The sequence below is a fragment of the Mustela nigripes genome, chromosome 2 (assembly GCF_022355385.1).
Source record: "Mustela nigripes isolate SB6536 chromosome 2, MUSNIG.SB6536, whole genome shotgun sequence".
In the NCBI taxonomy this organism is placed as follows: Eukaryota; Metazoa; Chordata; class Mammalia; order Carnivora; family Mustelidae; genus Mustela; species Mustela nigripes.
The window spans coordinates 144,510,808-144,529,193 of NC_081558.1; the positions used below are offsets into that span (position 1 = coordinate 144,510,808).

Sequence of the window (18,386 nt, forward strand, 5' to 3'; positions counted from 1 at the left end):
GTGAATAAAATGAGCCACACACTAGATTTTGTGTGTATTTTGGTCTGTTAGAAGAAACTCCCAAAATTTTAAAGAAAGAAAATACGTATATGTATATATATATATATGTACATATATATATATATATATATATATATGGATAAACATGATGAAGGTATGTAATATGACTGTGAAGATGAAAACTAAAAAAGATTTTAAAGAAGGAATTGATAAGATAGAAGTTGGTTGAAAAAGGAAAGGGAAAAAAAAGGAGAGAATGTGATCAGGAGGGAGAGTAAAACAAAGCCATATGCTAGATTTAGGGTATATTTTGGTCTGTTAGAAGAAACTGTATTCCAAAATTTTAAAGAAAGGCATATATATATATATATATATATATATATATATATATAACAATGAAGGGAGAGAATATGACTATAAAAATGAAAATTAAAAAACATATTTTAAAAAGTTATTGATAAGATAAAATAGTTAAATAGGTTAATATAGGAAAGAGGAAATTTTCAAGAAAAAGAAAAAATAACAAAAACTTTAAAATGTTTGACTTTGAAATACTAAAGAATCATGGGGGGAAAAGCCATAAATTCTATGGGGTGTATTCCCCTAGCACTGAAGTTTTGCCATTCTCATTGATTGGTAAAGTTAGTCTTGGCTGGATGTTCTTGCTGATCTGGCAGAAGGGCCTATTGCAATGATTCTCAAATGTCTTTGTCTGAGGTGGAATTGCACCTCCCTTGCCAGGGGCGAGGCTAAGCAATCTGCTCAGGTTTGCTCTCTGTAGCTTTTGTTCCCAGAACGCTTTCCAAAGAGCTTTGGAGGAGGAGAATGAAAATGGTGGCTTCCCAATCTCCAATCCTGAGAAGCTGAGAGCTTGGCACCCCACTCCTCAGTGCACCCTTAGAGAAAAGCAGTCAATCCCTCCTATCTCCCTGGTCTCCAGCTGTGCTCTGTACTCACCTGGCATGTGATTGAGTGTTTCTACCTCTGGCTCACTCACCCATTTGGGGTCTCCAAACCCAGCAGATTCCTGCAGCACACTCCCGCACCACTGTCCCAGGGGAGTAAAGAGGGGAGGTCTCTGGATCTGCCACCTCTGGCATCCCTGCTTGAGGAGCAGTGGCCCAACTGTGGCTTGGATCATGGTTTAAGGTAACCTGAGCTGAAAATCCCTCCTCGACTCTGTCTCTGCAGACTGCTTCCCAACTCTGATATCTGGGAGCTCTGCCACACTCAGATACCTCCAGTCTTTCTGTGGCCTCTCAGGTTCTGAGACCACACTGTCCCTGTGAGGATTCTGCCCCTCACTTAGCCACTGGAGTGACGCCCTCCATGGAGTAGACTTCTAAAAGTTTCGAATTTTGTACTCCACTGCTCTACTGTTTGCAGGGTGCCAACCCCTCCCCCCATGGTCTATCTTCCCATGTATTGCCTCAGATTCACGTCTCCTCATGTCCTACCTTCCAGTAAGTGGTCCCTTTTCTTTTCATAGAATTGCTGCTATTCTTCTCTTTGTTTTCCTGTTCAGTTTGTAAGTGTTCAGAATGGTTTGATAACTATTTAGCTGAATTCCTGGGACCAGATGAAATATAGGTCTCTTACTCCTCTGCCATCTTGCTCCTCCAACATTTATTCATTCTTTCAATTTTTATTCAGCTGTGTGTTAAGTACTATGCTAAGTGCCAGGGATTCAAGACAAAGTAAGGTATAGTCATTGGCCCCAAGAAAGCCCAGTCTAATTGAGTGGACAGTCATGTAAACAGATAATTCTGATATGAAATTTTTAATTTTCAGTATTTTATCATGTCGTGACATCTTTGGGGACCTTGCTAACTGGGAAAAGACTGCCCCTCCCAGAGCTAGTTAATTCCTAGAGATAGTGAACAGCTTTCCAATGAACCAGTCTTTCATATGTGAAACAACCAATCCCTGATTTCATACTCCCAAACACCTCCTCTACATAACCCACACACCAAGTCATTAGTTCTTCTGTCCTAAATCAATCTGAACCTACTATGAAACATCTAGAGACTGTTTCTGTGCCCCAAAGCCTGCTGAGATGATTCACACTAGCCAGTCATAAGCTATTTACTCTACCCTGCCTTGTTTTTCATACACAAACCCCAACAAAGGCTGTGGCCTGTGCTTTCTCTTTATCTGCCTCTGCCTTCTGAACAACTCTGGTCCTGCATGACATGTGTGTCTCTTGTGTCTAGGGGAATTGTGACTTTTCTTTCAATGGTATTGGCCTCTGTGTGTCATCACAGAGTCATTTTTTATAAATTAAGACCCAGACACAAATCAAAGTGTTAAGACCTACACAGTATATATTGCCCCAACATGGAACAGAAGGCAAGAAGGAATGAGGTTAAACATAACAAGAGAGGAACATGTTTCAGGAAGCCTGCACAATATGTGTGCTTGGGTGGCTCAGTCTCTTACGTAGTTACACATCTGCCTTCTGCTCAGGTCATGATAGCAGGGTCCTGAGAAAAGGCCCCCATCAGGCTCTCTGCTCAGCGGTGAGTCTGCTTCTCCCTCTGCCCCTCCTCCTCATCCCCCCCCCCCACAGTCTCTCTCTTTCTTTCAAATAAATAAACAAAATCTGTTTTTTTTTTTAAAGTCACACATTGAAGTTGTATGTTATCAAAACTTGTGAATAAATTATTCTTTTATAAAAATAAGTCTACTATTCTGGTTCTCTCTTATTGTTAACAAATCCTATGTTTTGATTTCGACATTGTTCACCACGTAAGAAAATAAAAACAGAGTAATTGAAATCCTTATGCCATTAAAAAAAAAAATCTCTTTTCTCATTGTAATGTAGACTTCAACACCATCAAGTTTTTTGCTAATGAGAGTCTACGCTATTCTCTTCCGCTGTCTATGACAGCTGTCCCTGTGAGTATGTGCTGGAGAGAACCTTGACCAGCCAAAGGGGATGGAACAACCAAAGCCCAGTTTGTGTGATCATTCCCTAAATAGCCATGAACTGAGCAGTAGAGAACAGGATCAGCCAGGTTTGTGCTAAACTAGTTCACATCAAGGGACTTGTTATCAGAGTTCCATATGGAACCACACTCACTGATAAAATTCCAGAGTTGCACAATTTCCTGTGAAAAAGATAGCTTCGTGGTGGTCTGACTGGTCCTCTACAGAATGACCTGGGATTTTATACTGTTTCCTGCTGTCACAAAGGGAGATACTGTCCTTAGTGGTCTGTTTCTTAGTAATCCTTCTATCTTACCTTAAAAGGCAGTTTTCATGGATCAACCAAAAAGAAGCTAGAGGGTACAAGCAGGAATAGTGGAGATAAGGAGAGATTGAATCTTGCCAGACAGAAATAAGCTAAGCTAAACTTCCTTGATTTTAGCCATTATCAGGCCCAGGATATCTTTCTTAACTCTTTTTTTTTTTTTTTTTTTTTTTTTTTTTTTTTTTTTTTAAGATTTTGTTTATTTGAGAGAAAGAGAAAGAGAGAGAGTGCATGAGTTGGGAGGGGAGGGGCAGAGAGGGAAGCAGGTTCTCCACTGAGTGGGGAGCTCAATGCGGGGCTCTAGCCCAGGACACTGAAACCATCATCTGGGTTGAAAGCAGACTCTTAACTGACTGAGCCACCCGGGCACCTCAAGGCCTAAGATCTTAATTGCTAAATGCAGGTAAGACTCACCCTATCCAGAAATCTTTAAGAGAACAAAAAAAGAAATTATGGAAAATGATTAAAACTTGTGCTATGTCTCTACTTAGGTCACTAAGCAGTTAACCTGGCTGTGCAGTAATTATTTATAACAAACTATAAAGGGGTACCTCAGGGTTCTGAGGTTACAGCTTTCTAACAGACACAGGTAAGTGGATGAGCTATTTGGTCCCATCCAGGTTCCTCTCTTCTTTCTTGCGATGCTCTAAGTCTGCTGAGACGCTCCTGTGGGCGCCCCACTCTTCTTGTCTCTCCCCAGTTTATGCTGCTGTGACACATTTCTTGAGCGCAGAAGATCTCAGTTGCAACATTATGCAAAGTTCACTTTTGAGGTCCAACCTTGGATTCCCTATAAGGAGATTTGCAGTAAATGACCTGTCAGTGGCCTGTCAGTGGCCTCTCTTGTTTAGACAGTACCGGGGCTCAGAGCATTCTCCCCACTTCCCGCCATTCAGCAGCTGTATGCCTTTTAACGGGAAGGGTAACTGTCACAAAACAGGACAGAAATATGGACTTTGTGACCCTTCCTGCATTGCAACATAAAATATTTACTCCCACTGGGCAGGGTGTTACTGTTTAACCATTTCATTTTGTCCCCAGTGTATGGGATGCTACCGATATACATTCTGAAGCCCTCAGTAACTACCTGAGCTGTTTTTTTTGTTTGGGGAGTTTTTTTGGGGTGGGAGTGGGGTAGACCAGCTGAAAGAAGGACAGGACACTTGCTGTGATCTGATCACTGTCCTCACGTCCCTCAGGGCTGAGTTTGAGCATGGAGTAGAGGATGAGAAAGAAGCAAATGTCCAGAAAGCTGCTGGCTCATATAGTGGCTTTGTGCCATTCTCCCTTTGGAAAGAATGCTAAAAGATGTCCCCTCTGAGTAGACCATTTGGAAATAGGAACCTCCCCGAGGCTCTAGTATTTAAAAGGAACAGTGTCTTACAAGGCACAGATTTGGGCCAGGGGTCCTCTCAGTGGGCATGAAGGCACTACAGTTAAAGGTAGCTCTGGAAGGAGGTCTTGGGACATGCTGGGCAATGTGACTCGGTTTTCTCTATCAGGGCAGTTAGGTAAGATACTATGACCCGGTGAGAGCAGCATCTCTGTGTGATTTAACATGGTGGGTCATTTCAATTACCCTGTCGTCAACAGTCCTCTGAGACTGAGATTTTACAGGTGAGGAAACTGAGTCCAGGGTTAAATATCATGCCTGATGTGACGTGATGTGCCATTGGATTTTGATCTTCATCCTGCTCTCTTCCCTGGCACTCATCATTGTCCTCTGGTTTATTTTTCTCCCTAGCATTTGCTGCTCATACTAGCTGTTTCACTCTTCATTTGTACATTATCAGTCTTTCACAATTAAAATGTAGGCTGATGAAAGTAGGAATTCATGTCTGCTGTACCCCCAGTGCTTAGAACAGGACCTGGTGCACAGCAGACTCTCTCGGGAACACCTATTAAATTAATGGATTGTACAAACATCAGGGTCCTTTCTCCTATACCAGTCTATTTCTATAAACAACTTTAGACAAAGAATAATGAATTGAAGATTCTAGAGGAAAAGGCTATATTAATACAAAATGTGCAGTGTTACAACCAGAATTTTCTGTTAATAAACTTCTATTTACTTCTGATAATAAACTTCTGTTTACTAAGAGCAACCTTTGCTTTTGCAAACAGATTTACTTATGTCTGATTTCTTTGATGATAAAACAGAATTATCAACCCCTATTATGCTCTATTATTTATTTGCATATAGCAATGCAGAATAATATGGTAAACTTCCTATGTAGATGAGTGCAGAGCATCCAAAATAGATAAATCCTTAAATCCTTCAAAATAAGATTCTTATTGTGGGGTACTTAAATTTGGCACACGAAATATCATGTTTTGTATCACCAAGTTGCAACTAAGTATTGTTAGCTGTTTCAAAAGTGAAGAGTGATATGTTTTAAACTGTTTTTGCATAATTTCCTCCTGATTTTTTAGAGTTCACTGCGTGCAGGGCACTGTACTGTGGCTTATTGTTCGAGGAACAAAGGGAACATTTAGCGATGTTTTTTGCCCTCCTGGAATTTACACAATAAATGGAAGAAAGCAGAGTTATGCACACTCTAGCGGCTCCAACAATAACTGTTGACTTTTTATTTGTAATCAGAGAAGCCTGGCAACGGAAAACTTTTCTTTCTGAGTTTACCAGAACTGAGCTGAAGTGGGAAACGTTATTTGCTTTGACGAAACAATTTACTTTTGTGCAACATTAAGCTGTGTCAATCAAGCAAACAAAGGAAGAAAGCATAAAATTGCCGGCTTCTGATTTCACCTCATTGCTTCTTAGGCTCCAAGAGGAAAAAAAATGAAGACTTTGTGGCTGGGTATTTTTCTATTTTTCTATAGTAACTCAGCCTGGGCAAAAGAGAAGCATTATTACATTGGAATTATTGAAACAACTTGGGACTATGCCTCTGACAGTGAGAAGAAACTTATTTCAGTTGACAAGTAAGTCACTATTTTTCTTGTTCGTTTGTTTAAGACCAAATTTATAAACTATCAATTAAAAAATAAAGGCAATAAGATAAAATATTTTATTAATTTGTAGTGTATAGAAACTTCAAAATGTGGACTGGAAATCCAGGAAACTTTAATAAATCTCTAAATTCCTGGGCATTTTTGGCTGGGGGAAAGTCTGCCTAACTCCTTTCCCCTCAGTTCTGAGGGGATCTCCGGGCACTTCTTCTTATCTCCTCTGGTTATTATTTTGTCTCTCATCAGGATTCAGTCTTATTTTCTGTTTATGCAAAAGTTCCTTAATTTAAATAATGGCAGTATAAAATGTTATGTTTATCATACCACTTATTGATTACTAGTAGGTAAGAATAAAATGTTTTTTAATCCTTTAAAACATCATTTATAGAAATCAAACACTGTTTTAACAAATATGGTGTTACTGTGCTCAGTACTTGTTGGATGACACCGGACATTTAATTCAATTTGTCTCTCTCAGCCTCAGCCTGCTAATCTGTAAAATGGGGATAAAAAATACCTCATAGGGTTCTTTGAAGAGTGGCTGCATATAAAGCTCTTAGTATAGTGCTTGGTCCATCACACAGGTACAAAACATGTGAGATATTTATAGTGATCCCCCCCCTCAAAAAAAACCGTGTAACTTAAAGGTTTTCATGTTTTAGGTGAACCTTCCCCCCCTTATTTCAAGCAAAAGTCACCCTACAGAAATGCAAGAGTATCATTCTTGATGTTTTAATAATGGAAATTTATACTGAGGTCATCACTTTTAATGATGCTAATTAAATATTTATTACCATAACCAATGCTCACTACTTTTAAAAATGTATTGTAATGGTGACAAAGCACAAATGAACCCAATGACCATCAGGTCCTAAGATTATATCTTTAAAAATAGCTAAGCAAGTATACTAATTTTCATAATTGGTGTATAATCAATTTCATTGATTCTGTTGACAGGCATATGCTATTCTCATTCATTTTATGCATGTTTGAAATTGTTCACAATAAAAGATAATGCATAGCTGATGATAATATTTAATCATTATGTTATTAATTTAGTAATGTACGGTACGGTAAGAAAAGTTTCTGACCTAAAAATAACCGATTGCAAACAAAACTAATACACCTTTCAATAATTTCATTAAGTCTGGTTTTTAGGTAGTGGTTTCTTCTTGGGAATGTGACCTGATTTCATGACTTCACCAAACTATTTTGTATAGTGGCAGTATTTTCCCTGATTAAATACAATGTAAATTATATGCAGTTTCTATAGGGAAACAAAACACATTAAAAAAAAAAAGTACTGCTATACTCCATGCTCCCACCCACCATTCTTCTGCTCTTATTCATGATCAAAAATCAAATCAGCTTCACTAGACATAAACTAAATGCAAAACATTGCCCCAAGCATACTTCCATAAAGAAGTCTGTGATTCCAGAAGTGAGGGAAGAGAGAGGGAGTTTATTGAGAATGGTGGGGGAGGGGGGTTGGGGGACAGAGAATTCCTTTGGTTTTAAATACTCTTGTGTCTCCTCTGTGCTTAGGGAAGTTGCACAACATAGGTCTGATAATCTGTGGCTTCAGCAACAGCCTAGAGTCATGTGAACTCTAAAGGGCACTGGTCACTCTGCCTGTGATCTTTTTTTAAAATAAATCTGAGCAGTGACTACTGAATAGAGCTTTAGCCATTTCACCAGTACTATACTAAACTTTTTGTAAAGATGAGTTTAGGTAACAATTTGTCTTTCCCTTCGTTGTCTCTGATTACCAGCATGTCCAGCAGTCTTTGTTCAGGCTGTCGGAACAAAATATCACAGACTGGGTAGCTTATTAACAACAGAAATCTATTTTTCTAGAGGCTGAGAAGTTCAAAGTCAAGGTACCAACAAGAGCTCTCTTCCTGGTTCATAGCCTTTTCATTGCATCCTCACATGGTGGAAGAAGCTAGGAATCTCTCTGGAACCTCTTTCATGAGACACTAATCTCATTTATGAGGGCTCCATTCTCATGACCTAGGCATATCACCAAAGGCCCCATCTCCTTATCCATCACATTGGAGGTGGCCCTAACCCTCCAGAACCTGTACGTATGAAGAGCTATCACTCTCATGGTCTATATGATATTCGATGGTACAGTTGACTTTAAAATAAGGTGATGACCCAGCAAAGGAAACAGTCAACAAAACTAAAAGGCAACCTATGAAATGGGGGAAGATATTTTCAAATGTCTTAGCAGATAAAGGGCTACTATCCAAAATCTGTAAGGGTCTTATCAAACTCAACACCCAAAACACAAAAAAATCCAATCAAGAAATGGGCAGAAGACATAAACAGACATTTCTTCAGAGAAGTCATACAAATAGTCAAGCAGACACGTGAAAAAATACATCACTCATCATCAGGGAAACACAAATCCAAACCACAATGAGATTCCACCTAACAACAGTCAGAATGGCTGAAATCAACAAGTCAGGAAACAACAGATGTTGGCAAGGATGGGGAGAAAAGGGAACCCTCTTAAACTGTTGGTGGGAATGCAAACTGCTACAGCCACTCTGGAAAACAGTATCGAGATTCCTCTAAAAGTTCAAAATAGAGCTACCTTATGAGCCAGCAATTGCACTACTAGATATTTATGCAAAGGATACAAACATAGTGATTCAGAGGGGGCACATGCACCCCAATGTTTATAGCAGCAATGTCCACAATAGCCAGACTATGGAAAGAGCCCAGATATCTATCGACAGAGGAATGGAGAAACAGGTGGTATTGTATATAATGGAATACCACTGAGCCATCAAAAAGAATAAAGTCTTGCCTTTTCCAATGTGGATGGAGCTAGAGGGTATTATGCTAAATGAAATAAGGCAGTCAGAGAAAGACAATACCATACATACCACTTCACTCATGTGGAATTTAAGAAAAAAAAAAAAACAGATGAACATAAGGGAAAGGAAGGAAAAATAAAATAAGATGAAAACAGAGAGGGAGGCAAGCCATCAGAGACTCTGAACTCTAGGAAACTAAAGGCTGCTGGAGGGGCAGTGGGTGTAGGGGTAACTGGGAGATTAAGAAGGACACTTGGGGGCACCTGGGTGGCTCAGTGGGTTAAGCCGCTGCCTTCGGCTCAGGTCATGATCTCAGGGTCCTGGGATCGAGTCCCGCATTGGGCTCTCTGCTCAGCAGGGAGCCTGCTTCCTTATCTCTCTCTCTGCCTGCCTCTCTGCCTGCTTGTGATCTCTCTCTGTCAAATAAATAAATAAAAATCTTTACAAAAAAAAAAAAAAAAAAAAAGAAGGACACTTGATGTAATGAACCCTGGGTATTGTATGCAAATGATAAATCACTAAATTCTCTCCCTGAAAGTAATAATATAGTATATGTTAACTACATTTAATTTAAATAAATAAACAAGCAAATAAATAAATAAAACTAAATAAAAATAAAATAGGATAATGATCTGGGTGCACCTAATCTATACCAGAGAATCCCTAGTGAAAGAAGAGAAAGAGAAGAGATTTGAGGTGATTCAAGAAAATACTGCTGACTTGCATTTGGAAAAGGTCACTTGAGAAGGAGTACAGTGGCTATGAGGAGCTGGGTCAGGTCCTCAGCTTACATCCAGCCTGGTTACATCCAGCCCGGAAGTGGGGGTGTCAATCCTACAACCGCAGTGAACTGAATTCTGTCAATAACCTGACTGAGTTTGGAAGTGGATTTCTCCAGCACCTCCAGATGAGAAAGCACTTTGATGTCAGCCTTGTGATAACCTGAGCAGAGAAGTCAGTCACGCTGTGCCAGACTTCCAACCCACGGAACTGTGATATAATCAGAGGGTGTTGTTTGAAGTTGCTATGTGATAATTTGTTATTTGGCAATAGAAAACTAATGTTCTGTGTCTCGACTGATGAAGCCAAGAATCCAGAAAGTTTTCCCATATATTACCCACAGTTTAGTAATTATGCCTAAACATAAACCAAGACCACTCAAGTGCATTCTGAATTTATGGAAGGATGTAGCATTATTATCATCTTACTAAGGCAGTATAAAATTTTTTTTTAATTCCACTACCATTAAAAACTCACTTCTGAGTGTGAATCTACCAGAAACTGTATTGTTATAGGATTCTAGAAGCTGAGGGGATAAAAAAGAAGGAAGTGATTACTGACAGGGAGGTAGCATCTAGTGGTTGTAATGAGCAAAAAAGAGCCTGTTAAAATTGTCAACAGGAAGAACTACAATTAATATGAATTATCTGGTTCAAAGATCAACTACAATGGATTCTTTTGACTGAATATCTGACTGGCAAACTTCCTGCAGGCTTCTAGTAACTAACTCTTGTCCCTAAGCTGTGCTCTTGAAATTAAATAGACATCTTCTAATGATCCTTTGATGTTCTTTTGGAGACAGAACATAATCAAATAGACCTCCCTCAGAATATCATATCATATGATATGAAATATTTCCCAATTTGGTTAAGTTAATTTTATTCAAAAAGAAAAGAAGGGAAACATATTTCACATATTGCTGTGTATATAAAAGAAATTCCAAATGTCAAAAACCCTGAAAATGTTATAACTTCTGATCAATTAGTTCAAAAGCAGTTTTTGCCTCCCCCAAATCTCTGGGTACAAAGAGTGAATCCCAAGGCTTAGGCCATGCTCCTCCTGTATCAGGAGGGGATTAAGACAGGGGAACTTCCATGCAACAAAGGCATTCCGACAAAACCCACTGCATTTTATTGAAATGGGGTGTGACATGTTCTCACGTGTTTCACAGTCACGCTCAGAAAATACAAGTACACAGTGTATTTGAGTGAAGCCCGAAGAATTTAAGGGCCTTCGTAAAATGTGAATCAAGAGGGCATTTTAGAACACGGATTAGAATCTGAATTTAAATATCAGGACCAATCTCCTACCACTAGGAGACACTGGAGAAAGTTTACCCTCAGACCTGGATGGGCTTGTGTAAGACTGAGTGTGCCAGGGCCTGCTGGGGCGACCAGAGAGGAACTCCATCTCTGCACCGTGAGCCGTGCTTTCACTGTGTGCCTCACGGAAATCGTACTCTAGTGAACCTTCTCACGGCAGTCCCGACTGGATGAATCTGCTTTTAATCTCAGTAGCCTGCAGTGCCTCAGAATTTTGCTGTTGTTAAAACATCTGCTTATGAGAACTCCCCCGTTCATGCTAATGCTGCAGTGTTAGAGGGAGAATTCACCCCCTCTGTCCTGCTGTTTTCCCATGCATTTTGATGTTCTCGAAATCCCTCTGAGCCTTCCTGAATTCGTTTTTCTATTTTATTCTAATGAAATGGAAACTCAAACAATTAGAAAATGAAAACAATTAGGAGAAACTCAGCAAAAGAGGTCACTTCTTTGTTTTCTAACGCCCAGGGTGGCGCCCTTCCCATCAAAAAGGGTTCATTTCTCAGTGAGAGATTTGAGAATCCCGCAGTTCCCGCAATCTGGGAGATACGGCATTGTCATTTTACAGTGACATACTCTTCGTCGTCAGAGTCCTCTGGTCAACCCAAGGCATGGTGCTCTGCTGTTTTCTGCACCTGCTGCTGCTGCCGGAACTCAGCCCCTGGAGCCCCAAGCAGCTCCGCTCACTGGATCCCGTTCTCAGAAGTACTCAGATGTCCTCATGCAACTATACCACTGGCCTGGCCACTACCATGGTAGGTTCTGGAAACAGAGCCTGCACCTTTCTGTCTCGCCTTCCCAAGAAATCCCACTGCATCTGGGATTAGGCAGCTCTCTTCCCCTTCACTTTGGAGTCTTCAATATTCAGGTTACCCACGGCCCAGTGCTGAATGCCTGCAACACAACACACCGGGGTGTTTCTTAATAACTTTGAATGCCTGAGCCCCTGCCCAGATGCACACCATCAGAAACAATGGCGCTGGGGCTCAGGAGTTTGCCTTGCATTAAGGTCTTCAGTAGATCCCCAGGCACATTAAAACTTAAGAAATATCAGGCTGCGGGGAGCCTGGGTGGCTCAGTGGGTTAAAACCTCTGCCTTCAGCTCAGATCATGATTTTCAGGGTCCTGGGATCGAGCCCCGCATCCATGCTGTGCTCAGCAGGGAGCCTGCGTTCTCCTCTCTCTCTGCCTGCCTCTCTCTGCCTACTTGTGATCTCTGTCTGTCAAATAAATTTAAAAGAAAAAGAAAAAGAAATATTAGGCTGCAACCCTGGAATTTTGAACAACTAGGCCTTTAAACTCTGTAGCAACAGTAGTCCAGAGCTCCCAGACAAGCCCTCCTCTTCTCCTGAAGAAAAGAAGGAAACCTCTCTCTCACTCTCTCCGATGAGCTTACAGCTGTGGAAATAAGACGAAGTTTATTCTCCATTCAGACTTCCGGCGCCACGGGGGTTGAGTAGCAACCGTAAGAATCAAAGGTCACTGTGGTGAATGTTGGCAAGACACACACACACACACACACTCATAGGAAGAAACACAAACCTCAGATCATTAGCTTGAGTGTTAGCGGTTTTTATTCTCCTGGAGGAGTTCCTGTTTGTGGCGGGGCTTGCCAAAGTCCAGGTTTTAAGTGCGTCCTCCTCAATGGGTAACACTAATCACTCTCCCTGAGCAATCCCGAACCTTCTGTTAAGGACAACGTAAGCATCACTTTAATGTTTGAATACCAAACTCACTTTCTTTTCCTTTCTTGTCTTTCTTTCTCCTCCTCTTCCTGCCCGGTTATAATTTAATTTGCTAATATTTTTAGAAGAGTTTTGAGCAACTATGAGTCAGCCACTAAGCAGAATGTAAATATTCAGTGTTCAAGTATTTTCAGTAGCAAGGGATTAAAAGAACATAAGGGTAATTTGAATCCAAAGGTAATTTTAAAACCCACACATATTGCATGCATCAATGCTAATCTTGGTTTAGTGATGCTAAAAGAAATACAAATACAAATAAAACTAATTTAGCATCATAAATTTTATTTATATAGGAAAACAAAACATATGCATACACCAAAGTCTCAAATATCCAGATTAACTGCTTATAAACTCGTTTTTTTCTAGTAGCTGAAAGAGGCATACCGTGAGTAAACTCTCAACTGCTTTATCTTAATATTTCGCTTTAATTTTGTATTCTTTTTCATAACACCTCTGGGTTTTAACATAAAAATCCTGTAGAAAAATACTCTGGTAAGATATACCATATTTTATGGTGCCTTCACACATGATTCTCTGCTACACACCTGAGGTGGGACGCCTCACAGTTAAAATAACAGGATGAGTACCCTCTCTCCTCTCCATTTTTTGGGAAGCGTCCATACAACAATAGGCAAACATTTCATGTGATGTGGTTATTAATTTCTCTTTAATCAGATGAGATGTTATAATTATAACGTTATCCCCTGAAATGATGGCTTCTGATAGAGTTGTCTTCTTTTCCTTTGCAGGGAGCATTCCGATGTCTATCTTCAAAATGGCCCAAATAGAATTGGAAGGATCTATAAGAAGGCTCTTTATCTTCAGTACACAGACAAAACCTTTACAACGGTTTTAGAAAAACCCATCTGGCTAGGGTTTTTAGGCCCTATTATCAAAGCTGAAACTGGAGATAATGTTTATGTACACTTAAAAAACTTTGCCTCTAGACCCTACACTTTTCATCCTCACGGAATAACTTACCGTAAGGAACATGAGGGTAAGTTCAGCTCATACTCTAGCTGGAATTTCCTCTAGCTTCTCTGTAGGAGCACTTTTTTAACTTGTAAATTATGGTTTCCCCTCTGGGATAAGACCTATCACTGTGTCAATTAGCTTTAAGCGATTTTATTAACAAGTATTTTGGTTCATCATAATAAGGCTGTTTCCCTCGATTGCGCTTGCATTTTCAAGTGTGAACATAAGGGGACTTCTGGGCAGACTGATAGAATGAGTGAGTCAGTGAGAATGAGGACTTCCCTCCCAGCCAAAGAGAATGAGAGAACTAGGCAATGGGCATTAAGGCCTAGAAAAGGCAAACATCCAGAGGGAGGAAACAGGACTTGAAAGAGGGATTGTCTCACCTCTGAAGTTCCTATGTGTGAACATACTGTGGCCTTTGTCCCATACCCTTCTAACTTGGGATAAACTCATTTTTAGTACTCAATGATGGTAATGATGAGTGAAAGAGGTGGTGTTTTGTCGTGGATAAGAGCAAGGGCTCTGAAAGTAATAGACCAAGTTTCAAGTGCAGCTTTGACTTTTATTGGCTGAGTGATCTTAAGCAAGTTCTTAAATTCTCTTAAATTCTCTGTGCTTCAATGTCCTCATATATAAAATAGTGACAATAGTACATAATAATAACTCAATGAACATCAGATATTATCATAAGCAAAAATGCGGAGGCCATGCTAACTGAAATTACAAGGATTAAGTCTAGAAATGAAAATAAAATTAGATTTTTTTATTATTAATTTTCTTTTTTAAAGAGGTATTGCTTTAGAAGGTGATTGTTTTGACCATATATCTTTGTTTGTTCTTCTGAAACAAACAAATATGTTCCTAACATGGAGGTTGACTGCTGTCTTATTTCTTTTTTTATGATTTAATGGTATATTAGGGCATTACTCATTTTTAAGTTATGGTAGTTATATTGTGTTGCTGTGAGAAGAAAAAAGAGCTCTTATCCTTTAGAGGTACATATTCAAGTATTTATGAATGAAATTATATGATGCCTGGAATTTGCTTTAGAATAATTCGATGGTGATGGAGATAAGAGTAGGTGAGGGTATAGGGATAAGGATTGGCCTTGAGTTATCATTGTTAAAGTTCAATTGACAGGTACGTGGAAGTTCATTATATTATTTTCTCGGCTTTTACATGTTTCTGGAAATTTCCAAAATTTAAAGTACAAAATTTTTAAAAATCTGTAGTTACTTCATGGGCATAAATTTGATATCATATAAGATGTTCCAAATTATAATAGAGAGTAGCCATTTTGCTCATGCTTCCATACCATGACCCCAAAGCAAAAGTCGTTCTTTAAATTGTAAACCAAAAGTCACTATTCTCTATTACTACTCCCTTAAGATTCAGTGAGTATAAAAAATAATAATGACCAAATTTTCTGTGAAGCTTCCAGACCCCTTAGTCATTAGCCTCTCACTCCTTCACTCCTCTGTGTCCAAACAGGACATCACCAGATACACAAGAGGGCACATACTAGAAATTGTATAAATGTTTGCTGAAAAAATTAATGGAGCATCTATTCTCTCATTTAAGTTCAAATACATTCACATTGTAACTTTATTGCATATTGCTTCCCAGGGGCCATCTATCCTGACAACACGACAGATTTTCACAAAGCAGATGACAAAGTGTATCCAGGCGAGCAGTACACATACGTATTGGATGCCACCGAAGACCAGAGTCCTGGTGAGGAAGATAGCAATTGTGTGACCAGGATTTACCATTCCCACATTGATGCTCCAAAAGATATTGCCTCAGGACTCATCGGACCCTTAATAATCTGTAAAAAAGGTACATTTTTTTCATTGTTGATCACAATGTATGACCAAAAGGCAAGAGATGGGGCAGTTTGTTTTTTTTAATTATAAGTCAACTCTTCTGTGTTATGATTGAGTAGGTAAGGTTGAGTGGGGGGGGGGGGTGAATCCAGAAAAAAAGGAAAGAAACAGCAAGACAGGAAAAAAAGAAGGGATAAATGGAACAAGCATTCACACACATTGCTAAACAGTAAGAAACATGCTTTCCTGGAAGATAGGTTTTGCTCTATGTAATTTCCAACAGTGATGTTGAAGAGATGTATGACTTTACTGAAAGTGACCCCCTTAGCAGCACTCCGTGGTGATAGTTCTATAGCTATCTGTACTGTGTTGGTCAATACAGGATCACAGTATCTATTTCTAGCATCATGACAAAGATGACATAATTCAGTAGCTTGAAACCTAATTCTTACTGGGATAATGAGTTACCTGAAAAGACTTACTGTCTCAGCTTATGGGACCAGAACATATACACACAACTTTAAATTCCAACCTTTACATCTGCCAAAGAGTATTGAATAATTATGTGGTCAGTGGATATTCAGATATATGAGGATCTCCATGCCCTGGACACTGACCATAAAATTTCCTGGTGTTTTCATGTTTGTAAAACAGAAGTGACTAATCCAGATTTGTGCTTTATAAGAAAAATAAATCTTTAAAGCTATAAATCACCTGCTAAAAATACATGTTAAAGATTAACTTCTACTAAAATAGTAATTTTCACTTCAGATTCTCTGGATAATGAAAAAGAAAAAAATATTGACCAAGAATTTGTGGTGATGTTTTCTGTGGTGGATGAAAATCTCAGCTGGTACCTAGATGACAACATTAAAAACTATTGCTCTGAACCAGAGAAAGTTGACAAAGATGATGAAGACTTCCAGGAGAGTAACAGGATGTATTGTAAGATTATAGAAGATGTTTTAATTTTGGTCTTATTTTTCTTGATCTATTAGGTCTGCTAGGTTTATCCTTCACATGAATAGGTAGTGTGCTTCTTTATTTTTTTTTTTTTAAGATTTTTACTTATTTACTTGTCAGAGAGAGAGAGAGAGAACATAAGCAGGGGAAGCCGCAGGCAGAGAGAGAAGCAGACTGCCTGTTGAGCAAGCAGCCTGATGCTTGGGATCCAAGCAGGCTGGATCCCAAGACCCTAGGATCATGACCTGATATGAAGAGAGATGCTTAACAAATTGAGCCACCCAGGCATCACTAAGTTGTGTGTTTCTAGTATGGCCTTGATAAAAAGGCATATTAAATGTGCAACTTTATATTCAGCTAGATCAAATCAAAACTCTGTGCTTAGTAAAACTGGATACACCAAATTATTCCCAAACTAATAAGTAGAAAACATCGTCAATTATGGTTTAATGTATATGCATTTTATATTTATTTATATATTTGTTTAACCTCCAAACTCATCCCAAAAATTATTTGAGGCAGCCTAAAATTATTAAACTAAATGCTTAAAATTATACTTATATCATAAAGCATTGAACTGTATTTAGGAAAATAGTTCAAACCACTACTTCTACAAGGTATTTCTTTTACTCATACATTTTTCATCTGCATCATTTTTCTTCTAACTTTTAATTCACTTTATTTCTTCTAGAAATGCTTTGTTTATTGCCTACGTTTCTCCTTAGCTCTTAATTGTGCCCCCAGACACAAAATAATGAGCTTAGTAAAGTTTTCTATCACTCAGAATTTGCATTAAAAAAATCACGTCTCTTAACATCAACTAGACCAAGAAGTATAGATTTTGTTTGTGTTTAGCTTCTTCAAAATAATCTTTACTCAAATCGGTAATACAAAAAATAACTACCAAAGCAGAAAAATAACTGACTAACAAAGTACAGAATTTTTTCACCAACTTTTGCTTATTTCTGGCTGGAAGGCCCTCTTTCTATACTTCAATCCTGCCTCTGTTCTGCAGTAATCAAAAATAGATGTTAGAAAAAGATACTCAAACATCTAGTTTGGGTCAGTCTGGTTGTACCGCTGTTGTATAATTCATGGTGCTACTGAGAAGCAATTTTCACCGTACTTCTAGGACCACCGAGTTTGAATAGTGATCCTAAATTTCTTCAAAAGGCTTTACATCACCCTGCCTTTGGACTTAGGGCTTTGTGGCTCTGGTACGGGTGCCTACAATCCTTCCCCAGCATTTCTTCTTTCCTCCTCCACATCTCTTCTAATTTTTTCTGCCAATCTTTTAAAAAAAGAAAAGAAAAGAAAAAAGCTTTCCTCGTGTTATTACACAAGTAATTCATATTCACTGTAGAAAATTGGCAGAGTTCTGATAGGCAGAAAGAAAACATTAAAGCCATTCATATTACCCCTGTCAATATGATACATGATTGATTACTAAATAAGCTTCAGTCTTTTAAAAAATTTATGTGTAGACATTTTGTATGTGTATGAATATAAACACATATTTGTATTTATAAATACACATATTAATGAGGATAGCTCCTAATGGAGAAAGAAAACAGGTTTCATCTTCAGTGTTATGTTCATCTACTAATGCTGTGTTGACAAAATTCCTGAGGCTGAATTCAGGTCTAAAATAAGAGCGCTGTGATTGATTAGTGATGTCTGATGTGGGTACAGGAGGGAGGAATAGCAACAGGATATATGTCATG

At 38.9% G+C, this 18,386-nt stretch overlaps 1 protein-coding gene across 4 annotated transcripts in view; it reads left to right on the top strand.

Moving 5' to 3' along the window:
* Positions 1-5,872: 5,872 nt before the first annotated feature.
* LOC132012140 (ceruloplasmin) overlaps positions 5,873-18,386 on the top strand; it is a 56,645-nt gene continuing 44,131 nt past the window's right edge. The window contains exons 1-4 of one of the 4 annotated variants that reach the window (XM_059391759.1): positions 5,873-6,196; positions 13,645-13,892; positions 15,500-15,712; positions 16,471-16,644. In XM_059391759.1, the coding sequence (XP_059247742.1) occupies positions 6,054-6,196; positions 13,645-13,892; positions 15,500-15,712; positions 16,471-16,644 (778 nt within the window). In that variant the 5' untranslated portion in view covers positions 5,873-6,053. The remainder of the gene's footprint in view (positions 6,197-13,644; positions 13,893-15,499; positions 15,713-16,470; positions 16,645-18,386) is intronic. The other 3 variants (XM_059391760.1, XM_059391762.1, XM_059391761.1) reach the window with 3 other exon arrangements.